The sequence below is a fragment of the Phodopus roborovskii genome, unplaced genomic scaffold (genome assembly GCF_943737965.1).
Source record: "Phodopus roborovskii unplaced genomic scaffold, PHOROB, whole genome shotgun sequence".
NCBI lineage: Eukaryota > Metazoa > Chordata > Mammalia > Rodentia > Cricetidae > Phodopus > Phodopus roborovskii.
Window position 1 is genome coordinate 58,295,001 of NW_026126418.1, and position 22,069 is coordinate 58,317,069.

At 37.2% G+C, this 22,069-nt stretch overlaps 1 protein-coding gene across 2 annotated transcripts in view; it reads left to right on the top strand.

The window, feature by feature from the left end:
- Positions 1-22,069, top strand: part of Zeb2 (zinc finger E-box binding homeobox 2) — a 124,057-nt gene that overhangs the window by 75,609 nt on the left and 26,379 nt on the right. For both annotated transcript variants that reach the window (XM_051184735.1, XM_051184736.1), the window contains exons 3-4: positions 11,806-12,063; positions 16,792-16,863. In XM_051184735.1, coding sequence (XP_051040692.1) covers positions 11,806-12,063; positions 16,792-16,863 — 330 coding nt within the window. The remainder of the gene's footprint in view (positions 1-11,805; positions 12,064-16,791; positions 16,864-22,069) is intronic.

A 22,069-nucleotide genomic window follows, 5' to 3' on the forward strand; every position in this document is an offset into this window, starting at 1 on the left:
AAGTTAAGACAAGCAGGCCCAGATAAGACTCCAGAGATTGTTAATAGCCATCATTTTTTTTTTTATGAAATTGTTCCATCTCAAGGAAGATTTTGAACTTTTGAGGATTGCCCATTATCTTCCCCAAACTTCCAACATTCCCTTGTATCTTAATGAAATGGAGGATCTGTCCTTTCTGCCCAGGACTTCTGATAAGTGTTAGCAGACTATATAAACTTCTGAATAATAACTTGCAGTAAGGCAGGAGTCTTAAACTCTTAGTATCATTTTATGCAGCTTTATTCTGCTCAGAAGGATAAAGTTTATCAATTCCTTATGAGATAAGTGTGGCCAGAGAATGGGTAAAACTCATAGCTGTCTTCAAACTGCTCCTCTTGTAAGGACTTGGGTCATAGACCATACATCTGTCTCTGAAAGACAGTCTTAAGGAGTGAAATGAAACCAACAGGCAAATGTGACTTGAACCCAAGGTACTCAGGTGGGTGTGAGGACATAGCAGGGTGCCAGAATATTCACCATATTCATCTAGTATGGGAGAGCGCACACACACACACACTTAAATATAATGCTTAGGAAAAACTAAGAATTAGAAAGTGGGAAAACAAAATAGGTGTCTTTGTTTACAGCAGTAGCAAGGCATCTTCAGCTGTCTGAGGAAGTTTCCTTGTCACCTCAAAGAGTGAAAATTTTCTTTTCTCTTTTTTTTGGGGGAAAATGAATGTTGGTGTGATTGTTTAATTTGTGTAACTTGTTACTTGAGAGAAGCAGCATGTGATTTAGTCTCTGTCTACAGCAAGGGAGGAAAGTCCATACAAATTACTAAACCGCACTGGAGGTAAAATGAAAGCCCTCTTGTGGGTGTGCACTGTGCTCTGCACTGTGACTGTCTGACTTTTGCCACCAAGTGGTCAGGGTCAGCCAGTTCCACTACCTGGGACAGACTGAAGGTGGCAGGAAGAGCAGCTGCGGCCCTGCCTGGGAATACACAGTTCACACAGATAAAGGTAGTTGAAAGGTACCAGGTTTATGATTGTGACCTCGCTTTCCCTCTTCCTCTCTGTTTCCCTCTCCATCTCCCTCTTTCTCTCTCTCTCTTTCTCTCCCTGTTAAAAGAAGAAGAAAATATGGCCATTGTTATTTGTGTCCTAGTGTATCCAAACACAGAAACACAGTGTTGACAGTCATTGACACTTATAGGCTTCAGGTTCACTCAGCTCCTGCAAACTTACTGTTAGCCTGAATGCTGTTGGGGTATCAGAAAGGGTCAAGTCTGGGTGAAACTCACTGCTAGAGATGTGTATGTACGTTACTTCTAACCCTCAGGTCTCAAGTGCTTAAATATTTTGTAGGTTAAGACATAGAGCTGTCTGTTTTTCTTTCTCTTACCTTTGAGTTTCAACATTATTCTTTTTAACTCATTGACTTTGATTGTAGGTTACACCAGAAATGTGAACCTCAGGACACTTTACTGAAGTAAGACTTGAAAACTATTTAGACTGCTAGTTAGAAGGGTAAAGGGAATGTCACATGACTACCATCCATAAGTCCCTCTCTGAAAACTGCATTTGGACAAGTGACTTCATCCAAAACATGGATGGAAAATTGTACTTTATAGATACCAGCCAATGTAAAAATATTACATCCCACTTTTGAGGTTAAATAATTATTCTGGAGATAATCTCATAAAATGGATTCAAATATTTAACAATCTAAATTTGTAAAGTTAAGCCTGTCATTTTTTTTTTCAGCTCTCACTTTTTAGAAGGATACACACACCAGAATAAAATAATTTTCAACAAAGTTTTCAATTCTACAAAGTGAGTACTCTCTTGAGTACAGCATTTAAAAGTATCCCTAGCTTGGACCAAGCAGAGCAGCTTGTAAAGCTTTGTGCCTTTCCCAGCCTGGTGAACAGGCCAGTGTAGAAACGGAGAGCTACTCAGAGTGCAATCAGTCTTAAAAGTTTAAAACTCCACACAAGTTCTTTTACAAAAGAGCCCACCCTTTTATGTACCTTTAAAAACATTTAGCCACTTTATTCCTTTGTGTCTTTGAAGAGAAAAAAATTAATAAAGTTGTAGGGTCCTTTTGAATTCAGAAAATGTTGGCAATGTTGGAAAGAAAGGCATTCAGCATTTCAAAGTTCTGGTGAGGAGCAAAAAAAAAAAAAAGATTCTGAATAAAACAATTTTATGTGATTTTGCAGGTGGTTTGAGCTATCATTTTATATGTACGTTTGTACCACTGCTCATTGGAATGTTCATATAATACTGACCTAATTATGCATAGAAAAAGATAAGCCATTTACTTGATTCATTTCTTCTTTTTAAATCAAGAAAGGAACAAAAAGGCTCCTATTTTCTGAAAGAAATTGTTCGCTTTTATTGCAGAAAAGTAGCAGCTTGTGCAGAGCTAGAACTGTAACAATTTTATATTCCAAAGGTTTTGTGTGTATTCGGTTAGTTACAGTAATTATACCCAATAACTGACAGCCAAAATCACGTAGGAGAAAGCAAAGGCTGTTTTCTCACACAGGCCCTGCTGCAGAACATCTGCTGAGAGATTTGCATATTAATTAACCCATATTAACTCTAATTATTCTGGGAAATTATCAAATAAATTGAATTTTCTAATTTTAACCTTTCTTTTACTTGACGCGTGTCGAGGCTGAGAGGCCGCACCAGGCCGTCTCACCTGGGCAATGAGCAAAGGCTCTTTTCTCCCCCTCTGCTCCTTTAGGCCTGGGGCAGCCTGGGGAGCCTTTGTGTGCCTTGTGCTTTTTTGGCTTCTGTGCTTGGTAGGGTCTCCGTGCATTTGTTGAGAGAGGGAACATGTGTGCCTGTGAGCACAGATGGTGAATTTATACAGGGGTGAGGAAAGGTGGTACCTCACAACAGTTGAGCAAACCTTAAGTTTTTTTTTTGTTTTGTTTTGTTTTGTTTTTGGGTCCCCCCCCCCTTTCTTTCTTCCTCCCAGCCTGTTGTTTAGGCCTGAGCAAATAAATGGGAGTTTAATTCAATTAGAGCCTGGCTTTAGTCAGTGCCTCATGACAGAAATTATTCAATATTTTTCTCCTCACATTGTTTGGTTTACACATCAGTGACTCCCTTCCTTTTGTACTCTGTTTAGAGTGGCCATAATGTGTTGAGCTTTTGTGTCTGCGATGTCACTGTCCCTTTCACCGTTGTCTGGTTTTGTCAATTGTGAGGTGCAATGACGCTATTTTGCAAACAGGCCTCTAAGAAGGGTATTGCTATGTTAGTTGAGGTGACTGCACAGTAAATTATTTTATTAGCCCCACAGACCTGAATCAAATCCTTTGGGCAGGGAGATAAAGTTTTGATGCTATCCCCAGGTATTAGATGTAACATAAAACAGATTTCTATGACAAATCCTGTAGGGGCAGTATGAGGAACTACTCACTCACTCGCATGATCCTGTTTTAGGTGTTTCTTTTGGGAAGAAGACAAGATTTACCAAGATTAAAATTCTCTGCATGTGATTAAGTTTGTAATGACCAATGTTTTTAAGCCATGGTGATCAGGACAAAACTACTGATTTAATCTCTACCAGGAACAAAATCTTCCACAAATGCCTTCTGCTGAGCCACACCTCTTTCAAAGACAGATGACTCTTTATTCCCCCCCAATGATTTCCCTGCCCCCTACCCACCAAGATTTATTAAGGTGGTCCACACCCCTAGCTGCCTTAAAGGGAATTATTTTCTTCTGGAAAAGCTGTCCCTTCCCATTATTTCACAGCTGGGCTAGAAGCAGTGCAGTAACCCCACAGAACATTACTTAGACCCAAGAATTATTATTGATACCGGTAAACTGCAGCAACCAAGAAACTCACCAAATAGGTCTGTCCGCCTGACAAATATTTGAAAGCAGTTATTTTTTTATGGATAGGCTAGAACCACAGTCCCTTGCCTCAGGGAAGCACAGAAAATCTTTTGCAGAGAAAACATTTCCTTAAACTGTCTTTACTTCACATGAGAATATAGATTCAAGTTACCTTGTGTGGAAATGGTTAATTGGGTGGGATATAGTAGCTAAGTGTATATCAGATTCTGTATCTTAGAAAAATGCCCAAATCCCCAGCTAAGGTTTAGGAGTGGACCAACTGTATAACAATTGGAGAAAATGTTACAGTTTTTCTATTCTCTCTCTGTGTGTGTGTGTGTGTTTTAACCAAACATTCCAATGTATCCTGGCAGTTACTGACTTTACACCTTTTATGGACTTTGAAAGTTGTGTAACATTTTCAGAGGAAGGTGATAGACACAATATCTAATTACACAAGGACACACTTCCCCTTTTGTGATACTCAGTTTTATTCAAGGTTTTATTCCCAAGGCCTTGTGACTATAAAACTTAAAGCTAGACAAGGTCCACCCTCATTTCAGATAAAAGAAAAATTCCAAAACAATTCTGATGGTTCAGAAGCCCATTATTCCATACTAACAGATCCTAAATAAATTACGGTTTTCATATGCCTCAGGAATAGCAGTGAATATGCTTTCCACATTGCCTCTTATTTCTTCATTTTTGGTGGTTTATATAAAGCAAGTCATTGAATGATCATGGTGTCCAACAATTAGAGAATCTCCTAAAATTCCTTTTCCTTTGGGCATATTGTTAACAGGTATAAATTCTTTTGATGTATTTAATAAAGCATTAAACAACTGATAGCAAATAGATATGAAATGTCTATAAAATATTTGCACATCGCAATTGTTTTGAGGCTTTCCAGGAATGCACCATCTAGGAAAGGCTTACTGAAAAAAAGGTGCTTTTGGATACGTTTAGCCACTAATGGGGGTAGCTATGTGTTATATCCTTGGAGTGTAGCTGTAGTTTAGATGCAAACAGCGCGTGAAGTTGAAAAAAAAATCTGAAGGATGGAAATGACAGCTACAAACCTCGCTGAAGGAAAACAGAATGGAACATGCTGGAGTCAACAGTACAATGAATGACTGCTTTCCTTTGCAGCAGTTGAGCAAGGTGATCAAAATCATTATGACTCATGGATACACAGGAAAACCAAACATATTTACTCAAAAAAAAAAAAAAAAAAAAACACAGATGTTAAGTCTTTGGGAAATCATGAATTTCACTTAGAACACGGTGACCTAGGAATAAAGTGTCTTGTATTACAAGATAACTGTCTTCACTATTGCACATTCTTTGAGTAATATCTGTTTTATGATGACGGCAAAAGAGGCTTGTTTTTATTCACATCCGCCGTTGTCTTTTACTGTTTCCTATGTTAAGCAAGAAGTTTAGAGGGGAAATCATGTAACTAAGACGCCACTACCTACATGTGCAAGTTTAATCAGAGTCTCTATAACTTTATGAAAATTTGAACCTCTTTTTACTAGCACACAGAAATTTGAAAACCCTTCCAGGTGTAACAGAAGAAGCGAGTAATGATTCCGGTTGGATGAGCCACTGCCATTGCCCCCAAGATGCTCCTATTACAAGCAATGGGGAGAACCTCAAACTGGTCTTCCCTCACAGAATTGTGGCATGGCAGAAATTCCTATCTCATTTCACTTAATATGCATATTTTTACATAGCTAATCTGAAATGGAAACATTTTTATCTCTATATACAAAACTGCTTTTGTTTTATCAGCTGACATTTTACAACTCATTAATTTATAATGCAGGTTTAATGCCTTTGAATGTTCCTGGGATAAAAAATTAAAGTGACCAAGCTAGTTTATAAAGGCTGACTATAGTATATTGGTAGTAATTCTTTTACAACAGTGTGTTGCACTTAATAGCACATTCCATTTGAATATTTTGAATTGACATAGTCTCTTTCTAGTATAAATTCATTTTCCATCTCTGAGTGATAAAGCTGTTCCCACTTTTAAATTTGGAAGTTTAAGTTTATGTGCTTCCTTGACACCTTGACATATGCTCAAATTAGGAAGAAAATCTCTGAATTTGTCTTTGCCTTGTAGTGGTCACTAGACCCAAATATAAAGTGAGAAATTGGACCTTGAATTTGGTCATGTGATCTTTGCCCATCCCCTTGCAGAGAGAGGTGGTAACAAGTTACCTGTGATGAGGGAAATGTATCAACAATAAACCATCCCTGAAAAAAAACAAGAATCACTGGTTAAAAATCTTGAAACCAGGCACCACACCTGTCCTGAGTAGCAGATACTGGGAAAGCATGATGCATAGGGATGGGATAAAATAAAGGCCAGAGTTCAGATGGAAAGTCTAGGGAGGCCCTAGCAACACTCTCACACAGAAAGACCATCTAAGAAAGAAAGCACAGAGGTTTTGTTTAATGCTTTACCCAAACTTGGAGGTCAAATGACCTCCAAGCACTGAAAAATGAGGAAACCAAAATGACTCAGAATTCCAAAGGACTTCTTTAAACTTGAGGCTGTATCATCTCAGAGACATTTTAAAAACAAGGCTACATGTCTCTGTCCCATGTTAACAGAAGGCTAGAGAGTACTCTGGCCAATATGGCCTCTCACTTAAAGCTACTTTTGCAATAACATCAAAGGTGTGGCACCATACTTAAGTAGGGACATCTACATAGCCACACCTCTTTTTACTTATAACATCTACAAATTTCAAGCAGCAAGCAAAGGAAGACACTTTGTGATTTCAGTTGTTTTAACAGTTATATCACCCTGTATTTTCATATTAGTGTGTCATGCTTCACAAAATGCCACCACGTGCACAATTTTCTAGACTCCTGTAGCAATCTCATAAGCAGGGAACCTATTACCATTATTTTTACCCATTTGAATGAAGTTTCCTTGGGTGATAGACCAAGACCACACAGCTGGTTACATGTTGGTGCTGGGACAAGAAGGCAAGTTGCAAGCTCGTAATTCTGTGAACTGCCTCTTTATTTCTATTGTTTCCAAACTACTGCAGGAAACAAGGGTGTATTGTTAGATTCTGGTAATTGATCAAATTGGTAGGCTTCTATAACTCAAATTAAGGGGATCCATGAAAGTAACAATCATCAAAACAATTTAAAATTAAGCATCTCCATCTTACGCCACAAAAATCCCCCTCCCCCTAAAATCCCAAGGATTTCCATTCTTTTACTCTGGATTTGTGTAGTTTAAAATTTAGACTGCCTTCTTTGCTGGTAAGTTGTATTATTATGCATTTTTCTCCTGAAGATATGCTTTCTTGTTGGGGCATTGCCACCAAATGGTCATGTGGCCTTTGGTGGGTCACTTGGCCTCATTCTGCCTGTATTACCAGCTTTATCACAACTCACAAGCTGACTTCTACTGTTCCTCTAGCACACTTTCATGTTTCTGTTTCTCTAAGTAAAATAACTGTAAGCTTCCTAAAGTGATTATAGCGCCTCCTTGTATTTTTATAAGTTTACTGTATTGTAAGTATTTAATAAATGTTTGATGATGGCATTGAAGGTCCTATTGGTACACTTAACTTGAGCAGATTTATAGGAAATCATTGTTGACCACCTTATTAACAATTAGCTGTCTATAATGTGCATATGTAATTTTCCTTTACATCAATAAAACTTCTGCTCTTGGTGTAGAGGAAGTATTGCCCCTCACATCAGTTCTTTCAAATGTTAATACATTAGCTACTGATATCTTATTTGTACTGTAACTGACAGGATAATGGAGAGAGAAAGAGCCTAAATAGGAAGAGGGGTTAGTTAGGTAACATTGTATAGGGCATCTTCAAAACAATAGTTCTGCAATTTCAAATGTCAAGCTAATTATCGGCAATGTTTAAATGCTATAATAGGCCATTTTTGCAAATGTTGAAATTTTCCAGCAGGTATAGACATTATAAAAATGTCACATTTTGCTACTGTTCTCTTACATGTCACCAGAATACAAAACTCTGAAAATATAAGTTACAGCTGTGGACAATAAAGAGAAGCTGTTACTTACTTTGCTTTTGACTATAAAATTAATTGTCACATCTATAGAATTTAGAGTATTATTTACTTGGGAGGAAGAAGAGAGTGGGTTTAATATAATGATATCTGGCAAGGTGAAAATAATGCTTATTATAGATCAACTATGCAACCTTTTAAATACAAGTTTTTAGTAATGCAGATTCAGATATATCTTTCCAGACCCTCTTGCTATAAAGCAAATTTAAGTATCGTCTTTATACCCTTTGGTAACCCCACATCACACATACAGTTCTAGAGCAAATGAAACTTTAATATGATTCAACATAAAACGGTAAGCCATGCCAATAATTCATATGCACTTCATATGCAAATAGTTTCATCTTATCCATCAATTATTGTGTAAACATGATATCACATGGCATATTTCCCTGTAATACAGTACAGTACCTGTACATAATTATGGGTGTATTTTGCCAATGCGACTGTTACCCAGAATTGTAATTAATTTCTCTGAAGATTACTGTGAGAGTTTTGGATAATGATGCTGTTTTTGGACATTTATTACTGCTCTTTAGTTGGCTTTTTGCTGTGCCTCAGAGACAGTTGTAAAATTAGTGTCTATTTTGAGCCAGCGAACAGTACATCTTCCCTCTTGTTTATCTAATAGCAGAAAGGAATTCTTTGGGCTCTCACTTCTTTGTGGCTTTTGAAGTAACTATTTTGTGCTAGCCTGTAGCTCCAATACATGTATACAATTGCATTGAGACTTATATTAGGGGTGATGTATATGACCTAATACAATGACCAAATAAACTAAGCCAAGGTCTATGCTTTTAAGTTTTTAGAACAGTTTGGAGTGCAAGTTCAACAAATAGGTGCTTGCAGAAACCCAGTGTCCCTCATGGGCTAAGTGTGATGGTGTGTGCCTTTTTCAAGCATTTGGGAGACTTAGGCAGGCAGATCTCTGTGAGTTCAAGGCCAGACTAATCTACGTGGCAAGCTCCATGACAGCCAATACTATATAGTGAGACCCTGTCTTTAAAAAAAAAAGTGTATGCTTAGTTATTATATAAAATTTAACATCTTATTTACAGATAAGGTTAAGGTATATTGTTAATATCTCACATGGTATGAACCTACATTTAATTAAAAATTTAAATGGGGTAAGTCTACCATGTACTGGCCTTTACCTAGGGGAAAAAATTGATGAAAATTGTCCCAAAACTTTCTCTGAGAAAAATCTACCAATTAGACCTGAGGGAAATGTTTAGAAGAAAATCTGAAGAGTTCAGAAATGGGGATAGTTACAGGAGTGCAATCCAGGACTGTATTGTTGGATATAATTTTGATCATCAGTAGGTCAACCCGAAAGAACAGAAAGAAACGTACTCTCACTTGAATTTAGATATGAAAACTAAGTCTTCTATAAATTGCTTTACCTGGATTAACAGCAACAACAACAACAACAACAAAAGAGCAGGGGCTAATGTAATGGCTTATTAGAATGGCGATCCTAGTTAACACAGCTCTGGAAAAGATGGCATACTGCATCTGTAAGTGAACTTGACAGCAGTTATTTATTTAGTTTAAAAGTATTTACTACTATTTGTGAGTGGAAACCCTAAAGGTTGTGAAGTATTGTTGGCCTGTGAAGGTGATGGATGCTGTACTCCTGACCCTATATGGTGAGACATGACTTCATTGCTTGTTTAGATTGTTCTGATATTTGGGACTCCTCAAGGGCTGTTCATAAATCATTTATCTCTCTCTCTCTCTCTCTCTCTCTCTCTCTCTTTTTTCTCTACGAGAAAATATTTCAATTGTATTGCTGCAGGAACACTCACGTGTCACACGGGATATTGTAGTCCATGCAGAAAAAGACCTTAAAAGGCATGTTTTTTTTTTTTTTTTTTTTTTTTTTTTTTTTTTGCAGGATAAAGGCCTTTTAATGCCTGTCCAGCCTTAGATAATTTTATTCACTCCTCTGGACCTTTCTTTATCCCTCCTGTGCCCAGAGATCAGTTTTTAGGACGTGGATTGAAGGCTTCCCAGGCCTTAGGAGCTTTTGTTGGAATACCCCCCCTTACACACACACACACTCTGCCCCCACTCAGTGTTCAGAAAATTTGTAAAGAATCTTCTGCTTGTTGCTAAGAAGTGGTTAAATCTCAGTCACCAGGGGGAAGAAAGCAGCACATTATTGATTGTACTAAGGTATATGTGGGCCACACAGCTAGAGCAGAGACGTTGGAATATCTCTCTTTTTGTAGATCTGAGGGCATTACCCAGCCTGAACTTGCCTAAGCCCTTGTGGTCACACCTCTTGAAAAGGTTTTGTTTCCCCCGTCAATTGGTATTCAAACCAGGTCAGCAGATTCTGTTTGCCCGGCTCCGCTGCCGTTTTCATTTTAATTTGCACCTGTTGTGCAGTTGTTCGGAAGGCAAGTGCAGACCCGCGGATTATACAAAGATCATATTATGAGCAGATATGCACGGTGTAATCTTTTTGTCCCCAGCCTCACATGACAAAAAAAATCTCTCTCTTTTTGTTCCTTTTTTACTCCCTGGGAACCTGTCAAAGCAAACAGATATGACTGACTAAAATTTGTAACTAGACATGTTTCCAGAATTCTCCAAAAGCATTATGAACCTGACACACAATCCTTTTCAATTTTTTTTCCTCCTTTTCCGCCACTTTTGTATAATCCGATAGCTGGCAAGAGCCACTTGAGATAGCTCAGTTGATAACTTAGCGGAGGATTGCTTTATTAGGCGCAGAGAAATCAAAATGAACCTGAAAATTGTTTGCGCTTTTTTTTTTCCCCACTGGCTTTTTTCCCCCCTCTTTCTCTCTCCCTCTTGTTCCCATGATGTCATGGTTCTGACTTGTTTTTTTGTGTGTGTTTCTGGAGAGTTGGGTTAACAGTTCTTGGCAATCCTGTGTGTGTGTAACGGCTGGTGTGTTTCTCTAGCTGAGCTAATACCCCGTGTTTATTACTCTAATCTTTCTTGTCTGGTGGTAAAGTGGACAATTTATGTACTAGCATGTAGGCCGAGAGCCTGTGAGGGCTGACTAATTCAGAAACAGCCACCTTCAATTGAGTTCACAGACCTTATTTACAGGCTGTCTATTTTAAGAAAAGCTACTGAGCGTTGCTGGGACTGAGGGCTGCAGAAGCAGCTCACTCTCTCTTGTGAGTTATTTTAACATTTGTGTTGGTCTTGCCTGTGTCACTTTGAAATTTTCTGTAATTATGACACTATGAAGACATCTCAATAGCAGTATTAATGGCCCAGAAGATATGGCTTTTCCTCATTTTCTGCTTAAAAGATTGGGATATAAATTACCTTAGCTCATGACAGTTAACATAGAAGAGAAAGTAAGCATTTCAGATTGAACAGGTTTGTGTATGTGTCTGTGCACTGGACAAATGGAGAGAGAGAGAGAAAGAGAGAGAGAATGTCTATACTGTTTCTAGGAACAAAACTACAGTTAAAATACTGAAGTCATCTTGTATTTATAGTACAATCTCATATAGTAAACATGTCATGTCACTGATCTAATAAAACTGTCAACTGTAGATCTATTTTATAAGTTTTTGTGAAGTGTGGAAAGTGCAAACTGCACTATGTCTTGTTATGTGGGCAATATAAGCATATGTTAAGTGGTTGTACTTCTGTTGCTTTTTAAAATTTCCATCATTTTTAGTAAAATATTTAAGAGTACCCAGCTACAATAGAATCGATGGAATAAGGATACAAATGCTAAAATATTATGGATAATAATTATATTTTCCTAACATGGTTGAGTAATTTAGTTATGAAAATATTAATTATTTTCTAAACTAAACTAAACATTTGGGAGCACCGACATTTTCAAAGCAGCACTTAGAATGTCTCTGTGTCTCTTCCACAGTGGTGAACTATGACAATGTAGTGGACACAGGTTCTGAAACAGATGAGGAGGACAAGCTTCATATTGCGGAGGATGACAGTCTTGCAAACCCTCTGGACCAAGAGACCAGTCCAGCTAGCATGCCCAACCATGAGTCCTCCCCACATATGAGCCAAGCTCTGCTACCAAGAGAGGAAGAAGAGGATGAGATAAGGGAGAGTGGAGTGGAGCACAGCTGGCACAGCAGTGAGATTCTGCAAGCCTCTGTAGATGGTCCAGGTAAGTGTCTAGAACAGCGCGGCCCTTCCTGTGTGCCTTCCAACTCCTCTATGCTGCCTAGTGGAACACCTGCAGCCACAATAATTAAAATACTTCTCTTCGTTGCCCCTCCAGAATAGAGAGCAGAGCTGTTGACAGAGTATGGAGTGAAAGCAATGTGGTCACATTACAGCACTTAAAGTTTAGGAAAACATTGTGGGCTGGTTTCAATGCAAGCTGGATATCAACTATGTTTGTAATAAACACATAACATGAAGTACGTGTCCATTTGAACAGTGAAAATCACAGAACACAATCAAAAATCTATGTTCTCATGACTGAAAGTAGAAAGAAACGTAAAGGCTTGTGTCTGAGTCTGTGTGTGTGTGTGTGTGTGTGTGTGCTATTTGGAAATCATATTATTTCAAACTGTCATTTTACTTTAGTTCATTCCTGACATCTCCTATTGTAATATAACCATATAATAATTTCTCTTTGTTAAGTGTGAATGTAATTTCACACTTTTACCTGGTCAGGTAGCCTTTTTATTATTTAACAGTTAAATACTTGATAATGATTTCTCCTGTTTGACAGTAATCTTAAGGGAAATAAAAATGGTCCAATGCCAAATTTAATAAAAGGAAAACAGATTAGGTTCAAGTTAAAACTTCTGGTGTCACTGCACAAATGGAAATGTCTTAACCTAAAATTCACCTATAGCAGAACCTCACTAACCTATGATGTGTTGGTGAAAGTATAGAGGGTTCTGCTTCATAAACTTAAGTGGCCTATAAAAATTTTGTAATTGTCCCCTCTGATTCAGACTTTGTGTCTCCTTAATCTCTATTCCAGAGCCTAATAAGGACTACTATTATGTAGTACTATTATGTACTTTTTCTTTCACAATATAAATAATTGTATCATTTTTATAAATATGTGTAGAGGGCCAGAGAGAGTCTACCTATCTGTTATTGTGATGTTGCAAGCTACCAAACACTGGACAGAGGCAGAGTAATTGTTTAGTGTATGAAAGGATAATAAAATCAGGTCTACTGGTGAAGAAAATTAAGTGTGTGTGTGTGTGTGTGTGTAGTGTGTATGTGATGTGTGTATGGTGTGTTGATGTGGGGGGGGGACTGAGGGCAGTTTGAGTGTGGTGTATTTGTTTTTCCTTTTCCTAACATACTGTGCCAAGTTTGGTACTCTTTCTGTTTCCAATTTTGCTTTCAGTGAAGGTTTCTCGAATCTCAGCAATCCCACACATAAACATTTATCGTTATATCCATTAAGACTTAAGGTTTTAGATTTTCAACTATGAGGGAGAACTCAGCCAAAGATGCTTGAAAGATAAATACGTTTAATTAGGGGCAGAGGATGATCATTAAAGGAAGTCTGACTGCTGCAGAAGTCATTAACAATCTTAAATGAAATTTTTATTTTTATGATAGCCATTTACATGTATAATAAGAGCCAATGATTCTTGGGAGCAGTGTGACAGAAACAGAGTGTGGCGAGAACTCATGTAAGACATACTATTTAAATGAGCTGGTGTTAGCTATTCATATTTGTTAATGAACTAGATATGCAGGGCTATAAGAATGAATGTTCTGATGCTTTAAATTTTAATATCTAGAAATCAAGGGTAAGGACCAATTACCAGAATTTTCACCCTTAAAGGAATAATTAATAACAGTATAACAAATGTACAGCCCCAAACTTCTTCTTAAAAAGTTTAATTAAAAAAAAAAAAAGATCAATAGTTGAAAAAGAGCCAAAACAGCACTGTCAGGCTGTAGTAGGACCTTGTGACTTGGTATTTTGGTGACTTGTATTTTGGTGTTGGTCATGGACAATCTAAATACACAGAGATCCATCCGAATGTCCTGCACACCCTGCTGTCACCTGTGGTTAATGGAGGCTGTGATGTAAGTGCTCTTACCTTTAGAGAAATACACAAGCATTCTGGACTCACAATAATTAAATAAAATGTAAATCCCTAATCTCATTAGGCTATTTAGACCAAGAAAGTTACCCAGCTATTACCTGTCTGCTTCTAATGATTAGTGATGATTTACTGTTCTTTTTTATTATTGTTCTAAAAGTGCTCTGATGTGGTGCCTTGATGTCTAATGAAAAGAAATTAGTTTTTAAAAGCTCCTCATTGTTTACCCTGACTTGTAGATAACACATTTTTCTTCTGATAAAATATTTTTCTTATTTATTGTTCAAAACACACAATATAGACAATAATTCTAATTCTGGTGTGTTTTATTTAGGAGTGTTTTCTCCCCGGTGCCTGGCTGTCTGCGGTCGTACCTCAGCACATAACTTTCCCCTGAGATAAGGCCCCTCTCCATTGCTCTTTCTCCCCTACGCTGTATAGTTTGTCTGCAGGATGCAGGTTTCACACTGAAGAGTGTAGTAGAGTTCTTACTGTGCCTTTCCGGTCCTAGCACAATCAAAGTTTTGTGTTTGGAGCTGTCCTTGACATTCTTTCGTCCCACAATGGGGTGGACACAGTGTGCTGGAAACCATGACATCATTATCATTGACACAGACTTAAATAAATCACCTGCATCTTGGCCTCATTCTGCTTATTCAAGGATTCCTCATCCTACAGAAGAAAGTGTTCTTTATTTTTACAAACCTTTAGCCCAAGGGTGACTGGAAAATGCAAACTTTTACAAGTGTTTGAAAAATAAATATACTATGTGGTCTTAGACACAGAAATGCTGAGTCAAAGGTGTCTTGAAAAAGGTTAGACAGGTGGAAGGAAGCCAGCAAGACTTGCCAATAATTCAGAGGAGGTATACCTAAAGTACTTGTCATGTCCTTTTGAATATGGATTTACATAGACTCCCAACATCTGAAAAGGGTCAGTGACTCATCTTAATAGAAGAACTTAATAATCAAAAAAGGAAAAGCCTTAGCTCAGAAAGTTGAAGTAAAATATATTCCAGGTAAAAGGTGCATCATTGCCTCTGACCAGTTGTGCAATCGTTGGTAAAAGATGGTTAGAAGTAAACAATGCACTGTGCACAAAGGGCCTACTATGTGTCTATACAACTGAAATTTATAAATTTGGGGAGTAGCCAATGACTGTAACTTCTCTTTACCTTTTCATAAGAAAATGACAATGAGGAAGGAAGTACAGCAGAGATCTTGAACATTACCACCATTATGCAAAAAGTAAAAATAAAAAAACTAGAAGCTGTTAACCGTTTTCTCCTCTGTGGCTCGATGTGCTCTCAGATGGAAAACTTACGGTTCTTGTGACTCTTGGCTACCAGAAATCACATGAGATGAGTTGAGAACAAAAGGCACAAAAGCTATATTTATATCCAGTGCTGAACTCAGAAACACTCATTTAGTTTCTTTCAGGGACCAATAAAGATACCAAAAGGAGTTTCTCAAACCATTGATTATTACAATTGTCCATATAATGTTGCTGTGTACTACACTTCTAAGTGTTTCATGCAAAATGTCCCTGTAAACATGTTCCTGGAATAAAGGACATGCCTAGGGTCAGGGATTAATTTGAAGTGGGTGCACAATCTAAATAAGTGTTATTAAAAATCATGTGACTCTTTTGAAGAATGGCATTAAATTAGCATTTATGTGTGTTTTTGCATCTGACAGGAACATGCCATGTCAGCTTTGATCTCACACAGATACAGTCACTTTTGCTGTAATGTTTTCTAGTGACTGTTTTTCCACCACAATAGTGTATTATGTGAGACGCAGAACATGATCAGGGTAAATTTGAGAGTTCTACTTACAGCTCTTCATGTTATAATGAAATGATTACAGCACAGAACTCCTCATCTTGGATCATGTCCTGTTCTCATTAGTATTGTCACTGTAAAACTACAGGTTTTAAAAGTCCATGTTATGTTTGTTTATTTGAAATATTTTTAACTGGCAGCTTGCCTTCCACATACTCTACAATGTAGTAGAAAGAGAAAATTCCTATATTCTCCTTTGAAACTATTACCATTTTCAAAAATGGCCTTCAATCATTCATGAGTCTCACCTTCAATGTTACATATTTTCATCTTAATTAAAACATTAGGATATTATTTCCTCTATATTTTTCATCAGAAAGTGAGTATGAATACTCATGGAAGCATAAATGCCCAAACCAAAAAGCTGTTTGCGAAAGATGGGAGAAAGGAATAAGGAAATCAGACCTTAGAATTTTACATAAAATGGTGAATGGATGTTTTTAATATATCTGAGACATTTGTTTGTAGAACTAGGCATTCCAAGTTTTGATTTCTAGAATTTGGGATTTTTAAAAAGTATGCTTGCTTATACTAACACCATCATAGCAACCCCAAGGGGAAGGAAAGCATGTAAATAAAATGAGAAACTCTACCTTGCCACTAAGCACCCAGTTACCATGTCTCTTCCTAAGATCAAATACTTCGTCACTTTTGACTCAGCTCTAATTGAAAAGAATAACTTCTCCCCCTGTTTGCCACTAGAACTGCCACCAAAAGAAAAGCCCTTCGTTTGCTTCAAATAAGCACCTCTGTTTTTTCACAGCTTGCAATAATGCTTTAAAGTAAATAAGTTCTTGTACAGCCAGCACCGTTGGGTTCATTCAGTTGCTGAACAAAGCTATTGTTCTACAACAAGTCTTTTCTGTTTTCCTTCAAAGACACCTCCTTGTTCCTATGTTTGGCATGCTTAGTGTAGTTAGCCTTTTTATAATTTCCAAATGCTAAAGATAATTTTCCCCTGCAGAAGAAATGAAGGATGATTATGATGTTATGGGGCCAGAAGCCACGATCCAGACCACGATTAACAATGGTACAGGTAAGTGCCATTTATATAGCAGCATCGTGTTTGTTCTGTACCATGGTTTCCCGAATCTGATAAAACACGGACCCATCATTTTTGCCTCCATGGATAACAAGAAGTTAGACTTCACAAATCTGTTTTTTGTTTGTTTGTTTTTGTTTTTTGTTTTTTAAATTAGAATTTACCACATCTTTTGCTTTACTAAAGCAAATTTGTCCTCCATTCTTTACCCTAATTTGCCTCTACAGCTAGGGAATATTGAATTGTATGAATGGATCCTTTCACAGCATGTGTTGTATGAATTTCTAGTTGTCATTGTTGCTTTAAAAGTCATTTTAAATTATAATCCAATACGCTTATATTAGCTACCACTTGGTATCTGTCATTGAAAATTCAAATGAGATGATGTACTATAGAGTACACAGTGTTTTCCCAAAGCCAAATTTCCATGAACATTCCTTATAAAAGTTAATCATTTAATTTCTCTCAAGTTCTCTCTTCACTTCTAAATCTCTGCATCTGCTAGAGGTACCAAACAATATTTCTCAGACAGACTTTTAAACAAGAGTAGAAAATTTCACTTCTTCTTAAAAGAACTAATGAATAACCGGGAGAAGCCAGTAAAATGGTGTTTTGCTTGGCTCTGCTCCTGCGGGAGAAGAGAGGTTAAGTATTCTCCCTCAAATACTGAACAACATCTCTTCCCATAGTACAAAGTGACACGGATTCACTATGTGTACATCTCTTTCTGTATGACACTATATTCATGTTTCAGTCTTCCATACCACCATTGCAAATATTAGCACAGACCCAGTACAAAGTCATCTCTTAAAACAAAACAACAAAAATCACATAACTGTTTTCCTTCAACTTTCCAATTAAAAAAAATGTGGCTTCAGAATTGTAAATAATTTCTCGGTGATGGTGTCACATTACTTCAATCCCAGCACTCAGGCAAGCAAATCTCTTAGAGTTTGAGGCCAACCTGGTCAACAGAGTGAGTTCCAGGACAGTCAGGGCTGACATAGAGAAACTATGTCTCAAATAACATAAAACAAAAACAAACAAACAAAAAGTGTAAATAATTAAGATGATATTCACAATTTCCTTAACTTGATATACGTCATAATGTATTGCTCATGCTGTCTGTACATACTCTCATTAATGACTTAAGAGGAACCAGCTCACTATCTTGGGTGCAAAGTAAAATAAATGATTTTGAAAAACTTTTGTTTTTACTGATTTGAATAATGTGAAATTGAGTACAAAACTGAAAGTATACAACCACATGGTTCTAGAAAATTCATAGTATCATGCACTGATAGCTCTAATTTCTAGATGCAGCTTTGGCAATACCTAGATTATGACCTTGGGAAAATCAATAATTTCTTTGGAACTCAGTTTCCATATCTGTCCAGTGCATATGCTAAACTAGTTAACTGCTCAGAATAATTCTAGTTTTATTATTATATGTTGCTGGAATACTGTTGCCTTATAGAAATTGAAACAAAACCAAATAATTTCACATTAAAATATAATAGTAATATACCATGAATTAAGGACTCTCCAAAAATATTCAGTTTGTAAGTTACAAAATGGCTTCAGATTCCTTTAAAGTAAAATGTTATGTGTCAGCTTCCAGCATTAATAAAAGCTGATTTTGTTTCCTTTGCAGAGCACTGAAAGTGCAACAAGGTAACAATTTAATAGTGTTGTAAATACCTGACTCCAAAGTGAAGTTAACAAAAATTGTTCCAATCCATGAGGGTTACAAATCAATCTTGAACACCCTTTCAACAGACTTTAAGATCCCTTTTCTCCTAATACTCACTGTTCCTTAAGCTTCATACGTATTCAGTCAATAAACAAATCAATACATGTTCATTGAGTGTTTTCAATATAGTCCCTGTTGTGTGTATGTGTGGGAGAAGATGGGCCAGGAAGACTGAGCCATGGTTATTATTTAAATTGGGAGATAAGCCTAATTCACATGAAAAAATAATGAACATTAAGTGAAAATATGTGATAAATATGCAACAAATGGTAAGAGCCATAATTATTTGAATTACAGAAATAGAGAGAACCCTCAAAGTGGGAATTTGTATAGGTTTTATGAAGGAAGTTGAATTTGAATGAAGTATAGTTTCAGTAGTCAGGAAGGTACAGGAAAAGAAGAAGTAGAATAGCTAAGCCAAAGAGGAAAAAAATATATTATCTAGTCAGAGGATAGTGGGTAAATTGAAGGCAATCAGAATATAATATATTAGAGGATATAAAGAATGTATCAGAAGAAATAAGTTGGATCATTTTCTACTGCCATGATGTCTCTGGGGAAACCAGACGTAGAGTTTAGAGTTTAGATAGAAGCCCTATAAACCATTGTTATGTGGCCATAAGTACTTAAAAAGAAAAAAAAAAGAAAGAAAGAAGAAAGAAAGAAAACAGAGAGAGAGAGAGAGAAGGAAAGAAAGAAAAGAAGGAAGGAAGAAAGGAAGAAAGAAGTTTGTCATAGGTGGTGAAGTAGGGAAATTTTCAACAAGACCATTTAATAACTGAATGGCATGAGTAAAGTAGCCCCAGGAGCATAGTGATACTTTCTACTTGTGGATCTATAGGTCTACTCATCTTTGAGAAGATCTTGAATCAGTCTTCAGATAATATTTTCATATAAACGTTATACATGCATGTAAGTGTATATGGCGTGGGAGCATGAGGCAGAGTGGAGAGTGTTTCTTCTCATTTTTAATTGAAATTCAAGGCCTGGAGAAGATGTGAGAGTCATGCAAATATATTCAGATAGTATTTAACATGATAGAACTGTGAGATTTACAATAAAGAGAAGATCTATTGAAGGAACTAGAGTATTAAGAATGGGCTTCTTAATAGGTGGAAAGAAAAATAAAATTCACTGAAAAATAAAAGATTGTAGGGAAAGAGAAAACACCAATCCTAAAGCAAAGAAAGGTTTTATAAAATGGTCAACTTAATTAAAAGCTTCAAATAACTGCAATGCTGAGCCAACACATTGGACTTGGTGATTAGAAATTTACTGGTACTTCTCAGTTTATGACTTGGTCCTCTCAGAGAATAAATGAGATTTTTTTTCCCCCTCACAGACATAACTTTAGTAAGTTTTAACATTGGCACATATTTTTGAGCATTAATTGAAATGAAATTGAGCTAATGTACCTTTTCCATTGGGTCCTTCCTTCGTTTTCCTTCCTTCCTTCCCTTCTTTCTTTTTCTTTTGGAGTCAGGGTTTCTAATCCTACCCAAGTGTGGGGATGATAGGCATGCACCACCATGCCTGGGGTTCCTCTACCTCCCCCTTCTTTTATGTCATTCTGGGGGTTGAACTCTGAGTACCATGCATGCTAGGCAAACACTCTGCCAACTGGAATAGATCCCCAGCCCTTGGATTTTTTTTTTTAATACCATTTCCTTTTCTTCTCTGAAATCCTGGTCTACAGAATGAATTTTAGGGCAACCAGGGCTATGCAGACAAACCCTATCTCGAAAAACAAAAACAAAAGCGAAAGAAAGGAAGGAAGGAAGGAAGGAAGGAAGGAAGGAAGGAAGGAAGAAAATGAAATGAGGGTATTTCCTTTCACATTCGCTCCTCATTAACTTCTTAGAAAACAAAAAATACATTTTTAAAAATTGTGTGTGTGATATGCATGTACTCATTAGTATGAATGTGTGCACATGTGTTCATGTTCATATTCAAGCAAAGATCCATATTGGTGTGATTGGTCTCCACCTTAACTTGTGAACAATGTCTCATTGAACCTAAACCTCATTAATATAGCTAGACTGGCTGGACAGTGGGCTTCAGGCATCTGCTGCTTTCCACCAGTATACCTTTAGCACTGGGGCTATAAGCACATGTTGCCATGCCTGACTTTTCACTGGAAATCCAAAACTGAGCCATCTTTGTAGGTTCTCCCACATACTATACATAACAAATGACTGATATCCATCAATCTTTCTCTCCCACACCCGTGTGTGTGTGTGTGTGTGTGTGTGTGTGTGTGTGTGTGTGTGTGAACCAGGAAACCACAGGTCAGGTCAACCTTGAATGTTGTTCCTTAAGAACAGTCCATTTTTTTTTCCTTTTTTTTCTTCTTCTTTTTTTTTTTTTTTTTCTTTTTTTGAGACAGTCTCTCACTTGGCCTGAAACTACTGACTAGGGTAGACTTTACTGACTGGTCATCAGGTGCCAGCAATCCACCAGACTCCACACATTTGGCTAGAGACAGAGGTTACAACAGGGTCTTATGATGTAGACTTGGCTGGCCTGCAGCTCACTCTGTAGGCCAGGCTGACCTTCAACTTATAGAGATCCATTTGCTTCAGCCTCACCAGTGCTGTGATCAAAGGTGTGTGCCACTAGGCCTGACCATAAGGAACATTTTAATGGGTCCTGGAGATCAAACCCAGGTCCTTTTGCTTACAGAAATAGGCACTTTACCAACTAAGCCATCTCCCTAGCCACTGACCAGACAAGTCTGAAAGCTTCTGACATCCTGGAATATCCCGAAAGTTGAACTTCCATTATTCTGCTGTAGTATTTGAAGTCCAAGTATGAGAAAAAATCAGGGAGATTGTCAATTACTACCTGCATTTTTTCAATGAGTCTTCTACCTCACTTCATCTTTCACTAGCACCCCTAATTAATTATAGGAGATAAAGCTTTAATATCACTTATATATAATGATGGCAAATCTGTCAACTATTTTTTCATAACTGACTATCATCAGGGTTCATTTTTTTCCCATCTTGAATAACCATCAACAAACTTTTCACTTGTTACTCATTTAAGCAGGATTCAAACTGAGGCTTGGGGGGAGATAAGCTTTAATGAAGCAGAATATTTAATTTGTGTCCTTATGGAACAAAAAGTTTTATGGGGAAATGGTGAAGAAGTCATCATCATCATCATAGCTGAGTAATACTTTATTGTGTGAATATACCACATTTTCTTTATCATTTCTTCAGCTGAGAGACATCTAGGCTGCTTTCAATTTCTGGCTACTATGTACAAAGCTGCTATGAACATAGCTGAAGAAGTGACCTTGTAGTAGGAGTAGGATGGAGTGTCCTTTGGGTATATGCCCAGGAGTGGAATAGCTGGGTCATGAGGTACATCAATTCCTAATTTTCTGAGAAACCACCATATTGATTTCCAAAGTGGCTGTACAAGTTTACACACCAACCAGCA